Raw genomic sequence first — 12,159 nt, forward strand, 5'->3', positions numbered from 1 at the left:
CTCTTGCCTCAGTCTCCCGAGTAGTTGGGACTACAAGCACCCACCATAACCCCTGGCTATATTTTTTAGAGACAGGGCCTTGCTCTTGCTCAGGTTGGTCTGAAACTCTTGAGTTAAGGCAGTCCACCCGCCTCAGCCTCCCAGAGTGCTGGGATTACAGGTGTGAGCCACTGTGCCTGGCCCTGTGGCCTTTCTCTTGTGTTTAACCTGCTTTGCTTTCTTAGAAAGTTCATGATGTTTCTTATATAAGTCACACCTGTGGTACATTATTTATGATTTTTTTTTTTTTTTTTTTTTTGTAGAGACAGAGTCTCACTTTATCGCCCTCAGTAGAGTGCTGTGGTGTCACAGCTCACAGCAACCTCCAACTCCTGAGCTTAGGCAATTCTCTTGCCTCAGCCTCCCAAGTAGCTGGGACTACAGGTGCCTGCCACAATGCCCAGCTATTTTTTTGTTGCAGTTTGGCCAGGGCCAGGTTTGAACCCATCACCCTAAGTATATGGGGCCGGCAGCCTACCCACTGAGCCACAGGCACTGCCCTATTTATGATTTTCAGTTTATATTTCTTTAAAGTGAAATGAGTTTTAAAGACACTTGAAAAATAATCCAAGTATAGAATGCTAGATTTTCCTGACTTAATGCCCAAACTATAAAACTTTGTTTCCTTATACACTTATTTTTAATGTATTTTTAAGGAGTCTTTTTTTATTAAATCTTCCTAGAACATTTGTTAATTTTCATTGAAACAACTCTTTCTTATCAGTAATACATAAATCCAGCAATTAAAATAGCAAATATAACTAATACAAATAGGTTGATTATAGATACAAGAATCGGGTCAGCCTGTGCTGGTGTGTGGGAGTCCCTAGTGGAGGCGTCAGCAGGTGTGTTTTACTGAGGGAAGGAGAGCAGCAGTTACTCTGACAATTCCTTAGCAGGGTTGGTTGATTGTTTCTATTTGCTTGTGTGTAAACATTCTCTCTTTTGAACCTAGAATTTATCTAGTCCTAACATGTAGACACCTCTGGTCTTTAAGAGAGTAATTCCTAGAAAGATCTTAATTTTTCAAAAACTGAAACTGTGTGTGTGGTTTTTTGATCTTGAAACACAATATTGGCTTCATTTATACATGAAAAAAACGAAGATTTTTTTTTTTTTGAGACAGAGTCTCACAATGTCACCCTTGGTAGAGTGTTACGGCATCACAGCTCACAGCGACCTCAAATTCTTGGGCCCAAGCAATTCTTGCCTTAGCCTCCCAAGCAGCTGGGACTACAGGCGCCCGCCACAATACCCAGTTATCTCCAAGAACCTTGCTGATTTAATATAGTTAGTTTGGTTGTGTTAGCCATACTATGGCTGTAAATAGATAGTAATTGTTGTTTTCTTTCTTGCTCAGCAATACTTAAGCTATAGCTCTGGCTGCCTGCCTGTCTTTGGAGTGTGTTTCTGAGGGAGTCTGAGTTGACCTACATGTCCTTAGATTTTAGATGCTGTGAGCCTGGAGGAGCGGTTCAAGATGACTATACCCCTGCTTGTCAGACAAATCGAAGGCCTGAAGTTGCTCCAGAAAACCAGAAAACCCAAGCAGGATGATGAGAAGCGGGTAAATATTTCTTTCACTCTATTTCAGGTGTGATGTTCTGTAGCTAGAAAAATAAAAAAAAAAAAAAGAATTGAGGGTTGGGCGGTGCCTGTGGCTCAAAGGAGTAAGGTGCTGGCCCCATATACTGGAGGTGGTAGGTTCAAACCCGGCCCCAGCCAAAAACTGAAAAAAAAAAAAAAAAAAGAATTGAGGGGAATAAAAAGCGAACAAAGAAGAAGTCAATTTTTTTGTAGCTGAAGTTGCTAATAAAATGCAGGTGTGTTTTCCATGCCTGGGTATTTTTATTTTATTGTTTTTTATTTATTTATTTATTTTTGTTTTAGAGACAGAGTCTCACTATGTCGCCCTTGGTAGAGGGCTGTGGCACCTCAGCTCACAGCAACCTCAAACTCTTGGGCTTAAGCTATTCTCTTACCTTAGCCTGCCACAATGCCCCACCTTTTTTTGTTGCTGTTGTCAGTGTTGTTTAGCTGGCCTGGCCTGGGTTCGAACCCACCATCCTCAGGGCATGTGGCTGGGGTTGTAATCCCTGTGCTACAGGCACCAAGCCATATATCTTTTTTAATTTTATTTGAGACAGAGTCTCATTCTGTCGCCCTGGATAGAGTGCTGTGGCATCACAGCTCATAGCAACCTCAAACTTTTGGGCTGAAATGATCCTCTTGCCTCAACCTCCCAAGTAGCTGGGACTATAGGGGCCGCAACATCTGGCTAATTTTTCTATTTTTAATAGAGGTGGGGTCTTGCTCTTTTTTGGCTGTTCTGGAATTCTGGAACTCAAGGGATCCACCTGCCTTGGCCTCCTAGAGTGTCAGGTAGGTGTGAACCACTGCACCTGGCCTGAATTTTTTTTTTTTTAAGGCATATAAACATTTTTCTCATTCATTTTTGTTTGTTTGTTTGTTTTGGTTATCTTCCAAAGGGGCAATTTATGTGCCATTTCCCTTTTTTCAAACATTTTGTGGTGTTTCCAATGTTTTGCTTTTTTTTTTTTTTTTTTTTTTTGTTGAGACAGAGCCTCAAGCTATCGCCCTCGGTAGAGTGCTGTGGCATCACAGCTCACAGCAACCTCCAACTCCTGGGCTCAAGCGATTTTCCTGCCTCTGCCTCCCAAGTAGTTGGGACTACAGGTGCCCACCACAATACCCGGCTATTGTTTGGTTGCAGCCGTCGTTGTTGGCGGGCGTGGGCTGGATTCAAACCCACCAGCTCAGGTGTCTGTGGCTGGCGCCTTAGTTCCTTGAGCCACAGGTGCCAAGCCTATTTATTTATTTATTTATTTATTTATTGCAGTTTTTGGTCGGGGCTGGGTTTGAACCAGCCACCTCCCGTATATGGGGCCAGTGCCCTACTTCTTTAAGCCACAGGCACTGCCCAATGTTTTGCATATTTTAACAACTAGTAAATAACTGTGATGATTATCTTAGATGATTATGATTATGATTAACTATGATGATTATGATTGTCTTGAGTATAATTTTTTTTTACTGTGTATAATATTAGGAACCTAACACAAAATTATTTCCTAGGAGGAATTTGTGTTGAGCCTTAATTTGGCTGACTTTTTTTGCATAACTTTAAAAAGTTTAGATTTTCATTTAGTCAGACTCTCAGTCTTTTCCTGTCTTCTAACCTCCAGTGGTTTGGTAAGTACTTTCTTTTCTTTTAGTTTCCCTTTAGTTGATTTTTTAAAAGTATTTAACTTTTAAAACCCGTATGTTATTTATTTTGTCCTATTAATAAGGTGAAGACCCTAGTCATATTATTCCCTCAAATAGCTTTTGATTTGACTCAACACCACTAATTAAATGATCCTTCCCTCCCCATCATCATACACTGCATTTATGTATATGCTGGTATCTGTTTGAAGTTCACCTTGAACTGTTTGTTTACTCTGGGCAGAGTTAAGATCAAGAAGAGATATTTGAGGTGAACAAGATGTGAAAATGGCAGTCCTCTGAGCCTGCTGGAGATCTGGAACTCTGAAGTGAGGGGTTGATGATAATTCGTGATCTGAGGGTCATCAGCACAGCAGCGTCTTTTCACCAAAGGAAATAGATGAGCAGAAGGGAAGGACTCTTCCCTGGTGGGTCAAGAGAGGAGGCAGGGAAGTCGGCCAAGGACAGAGAGAGAAGTAGCGCTCACTGTGCTGGGGTGTGGGCTGGGACAGTTGCTGCTCCCACACGGACACAGGCGTGGGGCATCTCTGACGTGCATTGGTCAGTGCTCAGGGGTCGTTGTGTGCAGAAAGACAAACCCATGTACACGCTGCACTGGAGCCACAGAAAGCTGCAGCTCACTGTCAGTGCAGGGTACCGTCACCAAAAAGAAAGTTGTTCAGAAGCATGTCAGAAAATGTTTAAACAAGAAGGAGTTATTCACGAATGTAGGAATCAGAAGATAATATTTGGAGTTAGCCTAAAACTGACTCTTTGTCATCTCTAAGAGTAGAAAAGTACTATTTTAGCAGTCAGGATAAAAAAATGCATTAAAAATGCTTTTGTGGCTCAGTCCCTGTAGCTCAGTGGTTAGGGCACTGGCCACATGCACGCAGCGGCCTGGTGGGATTGAACCCGGCCAGGGCCTGCTAAACAATAATGACAACAATAACAAAAACCCCAACAAAACAGCTGGGCATTGTGGCGGGCACCTGTAGTCCCAGCTACTTGGGAGGCTGAGGCAAGAGAATCTCTTAAGCCCAAGAGTTTGAGGTTGCTGTGAGCTGTGACGCCACAGCACTCTACTGAGAGCAACATAGTGAGACTGTCTCAAATAAATAAAAATGCTTTTGCCTCAATAGTGAAATCATTGGTATAATTTTTTAAATCTCACTTAAAATAATACTTTCAGGTTTTTTTTTTGTTTGTTTTTGTTTTGTTTTGTTTTTGGAGATAGAGCCTCAAGCTGTCACCTTGGGTAGAGTGCCATGGCATCATAGCTTACAGCATCCTCCAACTCCTAGGCTCAAGCGATTCTCCTGCCTCTGCCTCCCAAGTAGCTGGGATTACAGGTGCCTGCTACAACGCCCCGCTATTTTTTTGGTTGCAGCCGTCATTGTTGTTTGGAGGCCCAGCCTGGATTCAAACCTGCCAGCTCAGGTGTATGTGGCTGGGGTCTTAGCCGCTTGAGCCACAGGCACTGAGCCATACTTTTAGTTTTTTATCCTTTAAAATATCTTATTTGATCACTGTTGTGATTCTCTTCAACTGCATGGGATTTGGAAATAAACATTTCTGTTGTTAAAAAATATGTATTATTAATTTAATGATATATGAGAGTAAAATATGTATATTTAATATTTATTTTTATAAAATTATAATTTTTTTACTGCTTTATGTTTCAAATTTTTTATATTTGAATGCATTAAATAGATAACCGCTTGGGTTAGAAAAATAAATTCTGAAGGCTTTTAAATTAAATATCAGTGGATTATTTTACTTCAGTAATGATCAGAGTTGATTCATGAATTTTGTTTATTTTTTGTTTTTGGCCGGGGCTAGGTTTGAACCCACCACCTCCGGCATATGGGACTGGCGCCCTACTCCTTGCGCCATAGGCACAGGAGATGGCTGTTAGGGTAGAAAGAGGCGATTTCAGCCGGTGAGGACAGAAGCCAAAGGCTTACTAAAGTAATGGATGAGGAAGATGAAGTTGTGGTGATAGCCACTTGTCAGAGAAGCAGACTCTCACAAGAGAAGTGAATAGTGTGGTAGTCGACTGGACGAACTGCAAGTAACAGAAAATACTGTGAAAGGGAGAAAACTTCATGTATTGAAGACAGAGGCTAGAGCCAGGGGTAGAAAGGTTGAAGGTGCTGTTGAGAACTTTTATAATGTAGGAAAAATGGAATTTATTCAGTCTCCAAATGGTAATGAGTAACGAATATCAGAGAAAATAGTGGCAGGGGCTGGGTGCAGTGGCTCACACCTGTAATCCTAGCACTCTGGGAGGCCAAGGTGGGTAGATTGCCTGAACTCACGGGTTTGAGACCAGCCTGAGCCAGAGCAAACCTGGTCTCTAAAAAAATAGGCAGGCATTGTGGAGGGCTCCTATAGTCTCAGGTACTCGGGAGGCTGAGGCAAGAGAATCGCTTGAGCCCAAGAGTTTGAGGTTGCTGTGAGCTATGACGTCATAGCACTCTACTGGGGATGACAATGTGAGACTGTCTCCCCCCAAAAAAGAAAAAAGAAAGTGGCTATAGTAGTAGCTCAAAGAAAGGTAATTCCTACATGTTTTAATTACTTCTTGTAACTAGTTCCTTGATTTTTATTTTCTCATGCAATATTACAAGCATATTTCAAAAAATCACCATCTGCCTTATGTTGATCTCATGAAGCTCTGCGGCCCTGTGTGTACCCGTGTCTGGGCATGGTATCTGCTCAGTTATCACTGCGTTGCTCACGTGCACCATCTCCAGACAGTAAGCTGAAGAAGATAGGCTGTCGGTCTCTTCTTGTGTAAGACAGAGTAGGGGAGTCTTGATGACAGATTAGGCATGCAGGTTGATTGCTTTATCATTCTGAACTTTGGTTCTTCAAGATGTGTAGAGTGTAGCCTTAAAAATGTTTATGCTATTAGGCACCAATTTATAGCAATTATGACTTCACATGTGTGCAGCTAGGTACCGCATTTCAGTTACTTTGGCATTTGGTTTTACTCTTCCTCTTTCTACCTCAGGTTATAGCAATACGCCCTATGAGGAGAGTCACACACATCCCAGGCGCTTTAGAAGATGAGGAGGAAGATGAAGATAACGATGACATCGTCATGCTAGAGAAGAAAATACGGACATCCAGCATGCCAGAGCAGGCTCACAAAGTCTGTGTCAAAGAGCTGAAAAGGTAAATTATGTAAGGTGCTTACTCATTATGCTTAGTAATGTTGAAAGTTATTGCTCAAGGAAGATGACTCTGCTGCTTTGGATCACAGACTGAACGTGGAAGCCTGTGTTTTGTATTCTCTGTTCTTCTTTTCTTAGGCTCGTTATGCTCACAGACCACCCTGTGCATCTTACCTTTCCATTGCCAACTCTTTCAAGCCTTTATACCTTTAATCTGTGGAATGCTTTCCCCTCTTCAGTTTTCACCTGGAATCTAATTCTTAAGGCAGTCTTTTTTGTTTGTTTGTTTGTTTGTTTTGATAGTCTCACTCCGCCACCCTGAGTAGAATGGTGTGGCATCATCACAGCTCACAGCAACCTGTCTCTTGGGCTGAGGCAGTCCTCTTCCCTCAGTCTCCCAAGCAGCTAGGGCTTGATGTCTGGCTATTTTTAGTAGAGATGGTGTCTCGTTCTTGCTCAGGGTGGCCTCCAACTACTGAGCTCAAGCTATCCTCCTGCCTTGGCCTCCCAGAGTGCTAGGATTGCAGGCATGACATACCACACCCAGCCTCTTAAGGCATTCTTTTTCTTTTCTATTCTTTTTTTTTTTTTTTGAGGTAGAGTCTCATTATGTCATCCTCTGTAGAGTGGTATGGCGTCACAGCTCACAGCAACCTCAAACCCTTAGGCTTACGCAGTTCTCTTGACTCAGCCACTCAAGTAGCTGGGACTACAGGCACCTGCCACAAAGCCTGGCTATTTTGTGGTTGTAGTTGTCATTGTTGTTTAGCAGGCCCAGGCCAGGCTTGAACTTGCCAGCCTCAATGTATATGTCTGGCGTCCTACTCACTGAGCTATGGGCACTGCCTCTTAAGGCATTTTTTTTTTTTTTTTTTTTTTTTTTGAGACAGAGTCTCACTGTGTTGTCCTTAGTAGAGTGCCGTGGCATCACAGCTTACAACAACCTCAAGCTCTTGGGCTTAGGCAATTCTCTTGCGTCAGCCTCCCAAGTAGCTGGGACTACAGGTGCCCGCCACAACACCTAGCTATTTGTTGTTGTTGTTGTAGTTCTCATTGTTGTTTGGCAAGCCTAGGCTGGACTTGAACCTGCCAGCTCCGGTGTATGTGGCTGGTGCCTTAGCCACTGAGCCAAAGGCACTGAGCCCTCTTGAGGCATTCTTAATACTCATGAATTAGCATCACTTTCGCTAATACTTTTCCCAGATACTGAGGATGAAAAATACAATTCTTCCACCTACATTATGCTGTCCACATAGTAACTGTTGTAGCTGCCTTTTCATTGTCTAAAAGGACAGACCGTACTTCTTTGTTTTGAGAATGTTTGTCAGTTATCCATATGTTCTTTGTATATCACTGTTTTCTTTACATTGAACTCTAGAGTACAGGGACTATTAGTTTCTCTTTGAACAAGACAAAGTATGGGGAAGTCTTGATGTGAGAATAGGATATATGGGTTGATTGTATTTTCTGGATAAACTTGGTTAAATAGAAAATCATTTTTTCCTTATATACTTACAACTTTATAACTATCTTGCAAATTCTTTTATTAGTGAATTATAATGAGCCTGCTTGAATGCTTGGTAACTTAAAGTTTGACCTTCTGGGGTTCCCAGTTAAGAACATTAGTAAATGTGTTGAAGGGTATTTTGTATTGATTTTGACATTATTTCATAAATGTAGAACGTTGCTTATAGGCTGAGCGTGGTGCTAAGCAGTACATGTATTATGGAAGCTGCTTTTTTTTTTTTTTTTGAGACAGCCTCAAGCTATTGCCCTGGGTAGAGTGCTGTGGCATCACAGCTCACAGCAACCTCTATCTCCTGGGCTCAGTGATTCTCCTGCCTCCGTCTCCCAAGTAGTTGGGACTACAGGTGCCTGCCACAATGCCTGGCTATTTTTTGGCTGTAGTTGTCATTGTTGTTTGGCAAGCCTGGGCTGGATTCGAACCTGCCAGCTCAGGTGTATATGTCTGGTGCCTTAGCCACTTGAGCCAGAGGTGCCGTGTTGGAAGTTGCATTTTTTATCAGATACCTGATACTAGCTTTCTTTTATGAGCACACTTTATTTCTGATACAAAAAAATATATAATTATTGTGTTATATGTGATTAGGCACTTAAATCTTATTGTAATATATGTTACTTGAGATTCCTATAAGCTCAAAAGGGACAGATGGTAAATATATAATTATTGTGTTATATGTGATTAGGCACTTAAATCTTATTGTAATATATGTTACTTGAGATTCCTATAAGCTCAAAAGGGACAGATGGTGAGGTCTTATTTCCAGGGTAGCATTAGATATACTGTTTTTCCCTCTGGTTGCAGGGATCTATGTTATTTTGTGTAAGTGCATGACAAAACAAAATAAATTTTTGTTAGCTAGACACTTAAAAACTCTTTTAGATTTATTTAACCAAATATGCACGATTTATGTAACGAAAAAAGTGAGCTTTGCTTGATTTTTCTCTTTGTTTGAGATTCTTCTATGTTGTTAAGCATGTTTGCTATGTATTCTTTGCCAACAGACTCAAAAAAATGCCTCAGTCAATGCCCGAATATGCTCTGACTAGAAATTATTTGGAACTTATGGTGGAACTTCCTTGGAACAAAAGCACAACTGGTGAGCTAACAACATCCCCCCCTTTTCTTTGAGATGGTCTCACTATATCGCCCTCTGTAGGGTAATGTGGCATCACAGCTCACAGCAACCTCCAACTCTTGGGCTGAAGTGATTCCCTTGCCTCAACCTCCCAAGTAGTTAGGACCACGGGTGCCTGCCACAATGCCCGGCCATTTTTTTTGTTGCAGTTGTCATTTTTGTTTAGCTGGCCTAGGCTGGGTTTGAATCCACCAGCCTTGGTGTATGTGGCCAGTGCCATAACCACTGTGCTACAGGCACTGAGCTTAACGACACGCTAATTACACTCTACTTATCGCTCAGGAGGCTCAACATCAATTTTCATTTCACATGTTCCCCATTATTATCTTATTTTAAATTAGTTATTTTTATTTTTTTTGAGACAGAGCCTCAAGCTATTGCCCTCGTAGAGTGCTGTGGCATCACAGCTCACAGCAACCTCCAACTCCTGGGCTCAAGCAAGTCTCCTGCCTCTGCCTTCCAAGTAGCTGGGACTACAGGTGCCCGCCACAACGCCTGGCTATTTTTTGGTTGCAGCTGTCACTGTTCTTTGGCGGGCCCAGGCTGGATTCGAACCCACCAGCTCAGGTGTATGTGGCTGGCTCCTTAGCTGCTTGAGCCACAGGCGCCGAGCCAAAATTAGTTATTTTTAGTTTTTTTTGTTTGTTTGTTTGTTTTTTGCAGTTTTATTTGGATGGGGCCGGGTTTGAACCTGCCACCTCCAGTATATGGGGCCAGTGCCCTACCCCTTTGAGCCACAGGCACCGCCCTTTTTCATTTCTTTTTTTTTTGTGGTTTTTGGCTGGGGCTGGGTTTGAACCCGCCACTTCCGGCATATGGGACCGGCGCCCTACTCCTTGAACCACAGGCACCACCCCATTTCTTTTTTTAATTATTTTTATTTATTTATTTTTTTTAGTTTTAGTTTTTAAAAATTAGTTTATTAAGGTATGACTGACACATAAAAAGCTGTACTTAAATTATTTTTAATTATTATGCATATGTAAGTGTTGTTTGTATGTATAGGGTATATGTGATAATTTTAATATAGGCATACAATGCGTAATATTTCTGTGTGCTAGGGACATTCCAGTTCCACTCTTTTAGTTATTTTAAAGTATATCACAACTAAGCTGGGCATGGTGGCTCATGCCTGTAACCCTAGCACTCTGGGAGGCCGAGGTGGGTGGATTGCTGGAGCTTACAGGTTCGAGACCAGCCTGGGCCAGAGTTAGACCTCATCTCTAAAACTAGTGGGGCATTGTGGTGGGTGCCAGTAGTGCCAGCTACTTGGGAGGCTGAGGCAGTTGAATCGAATCGCTTGAACCCCAGAGTTTGAGGTTGCTGTGAGTTACGACACCATGACACGCTACCAAAGGCGATAAAGTAAGACTCTGTCTCAAAAAAGTATACCACAGCTTGTTGTTGACAGTAGTCACTTTGTTACACTATCAGATGTTCATTCCAACTCTCTAACTATATTTCTGTACCCAGTAATCATCCCCACTTTACCCTCTGCTGCCGGCCCCTTCCCAGCCTCTCGTCACCACCATCCTGCTCTCTGTCTCCATGAGATCAGTTTTCTAATATGCAGCCCCCACGTATGAGTGAGGTTGTGAGGTCTATCTGTCTGTGCTGGGCTTGTTTACTTAACACAGTGTTCTCTACTTCCATCCATGTTGTTGCAAATGGCAGAATTTTCTTTTTTATGGCTGAATAATATTCTGTTATCTATATGTACTGCATTTTCTTTATATTGAGTCCAGGAGTTTTGAGGTTGTAGTGAGCAAGGATGTAACTGCATCTAGCCTGGACAACAGAGTGATACCTTGTCTTTAAAAAAAAAAGAAAAGAAAGAAAGAAAGAAAGAAAACAGAAAATGCATAGCAAATTCTAGATAACTGTCAGAAAGTGTGAGCTTGTGTGTGTTTCTGTCTCCCATTCTCTTACACTGTCAGTACGACCATGTAGCTGTACCGACTGTCCCCTGGCAGCCTCCCAGCTGGTGACTTTATTTGGCTTCCATGACCTGGTGTTTAATCTATGAGTATTTGAAGTGCTGAAGCACTTTAGAAAACCTGATGAAAGCTTTGCTTTAGAAACAAAGCCAAACTCATCCACTTCTGGTGAGACTTGAATTAATACAACTTTTCTGGATGGCAATTAGGCAATTCTTTAAACATTTTTTTTTGCCTAGTACTTCCATTTATAGACTGTTAGCTAAAGGAAATAATTACGAATATATGTAGAGATTTAGTTACAGTGATGCACAGTGTGAAGCATTGTTTATAACTATAAAGATTTATAAACAACCTAAATGCCCAGCAGTAGGAAATTAAATGTTAAATGAATCTGGACAGTTAAATAATGAAATATTAAGTAGCCATAAAATCGTTGTGAAAAATATACTTTAAATGTGACACTGAAAGTTGTTTGTAATATATTAAGTGAAAAAACAGTTTACAAAACCTAAAGGCCCCATAAAATCCCATTTGAAAAATAGATATGTAAACACAAGCACACAGCCTGGAATAACACATGCCAGAGTAAAGGCAAGGGGTCTCGGTGAGCTCTTGGGCGTGGGATTATGGGTGACTGTTTTCTTCTTTTTCATTAGTGTTGTCAGGTTTCTGGAATGAACAGATATTACTTGTCTCCATAGGAAATAATGTGTTCCAAATGAAATGATACAAGTACTGAGTATTTTATTTTATGTTGTTTTGTTTTATTTTTTTGAGATAGTCTGTGTTGCCCTCAGTAGAGTGCTGTGACATCACAGCTCACAGCAACCTCAAACTCTTGGATATAAGTGATTCTCTGGCCTCAGCCTCGCAAGTAGCTGAGATGGCTGTTTTTTGTCATTGTTATTGTTGTTGCTGCGGTTGTCATTGTTGTTGTTTAGCAGGCCCAGCCAGGTTTGAACCTGCCAGCATGGGTGTTTATGGCTGGTGCCCTAACCACTGAGCTGTGGGCACTGCCCCAAGTATTGAGTTTTCTTTTTTTTTTCTGTTTTTTAGACACAGTGTCTCACTTTATAGCCCTCGGTAGAGTGCTGTGGCATCACAGCCCACAGC

The 12,159-nt window shown here is 41.7% G+C and overlaps 1 protein-coding gene across 2 annotated transcripts in view; it reads left to right on the forward strand.

Moving 5' to 3' along the window:
• LONP2 (lon peptidase 2, peroxisomal) overlaps window positions 1-12,159 on the forward strand; it is a 109,918-nt gene that overhangs the window by 13,173 nt on the left and 84,586 nt on the right. For both annotated transcript variants that reach the window (XM_053582108.1, XM_053582109.1), the window contains 3 exons: window positions 1,484-1,606; window positions 6,284-6,447; window positions 8,973-9,067. In XM_053582108.1, coding sequence (XP_053438083.1) covers window positions 1,484-1,606; window positions 6,284-6,447; window positions 8,973-9,067 — 382 coding nt within the window. The remainder of the gene's footprint in view (window positions 1-1,483; window positions 1,607-6,283; window positions 6,448-8,972; window positions 9,068-12,159) is intronic.

The sequence above is a fragment of the Nycticebus coucang genome, chromosome 2, assembly GCF_027406575.1.
Source record: "Nycticebus coucang isolate mNycCou1 chromosome 2, mNycCou1.pri, whole genome shotgun sequence".
In the NCBI taxonomy this organism is placed as follows: domain Eukaryota; kingdom Metazoa; phylum Chordata; class Mammalia; order Primates; family Lorisidae; genus Nycticebus; species Nycticebus coucang.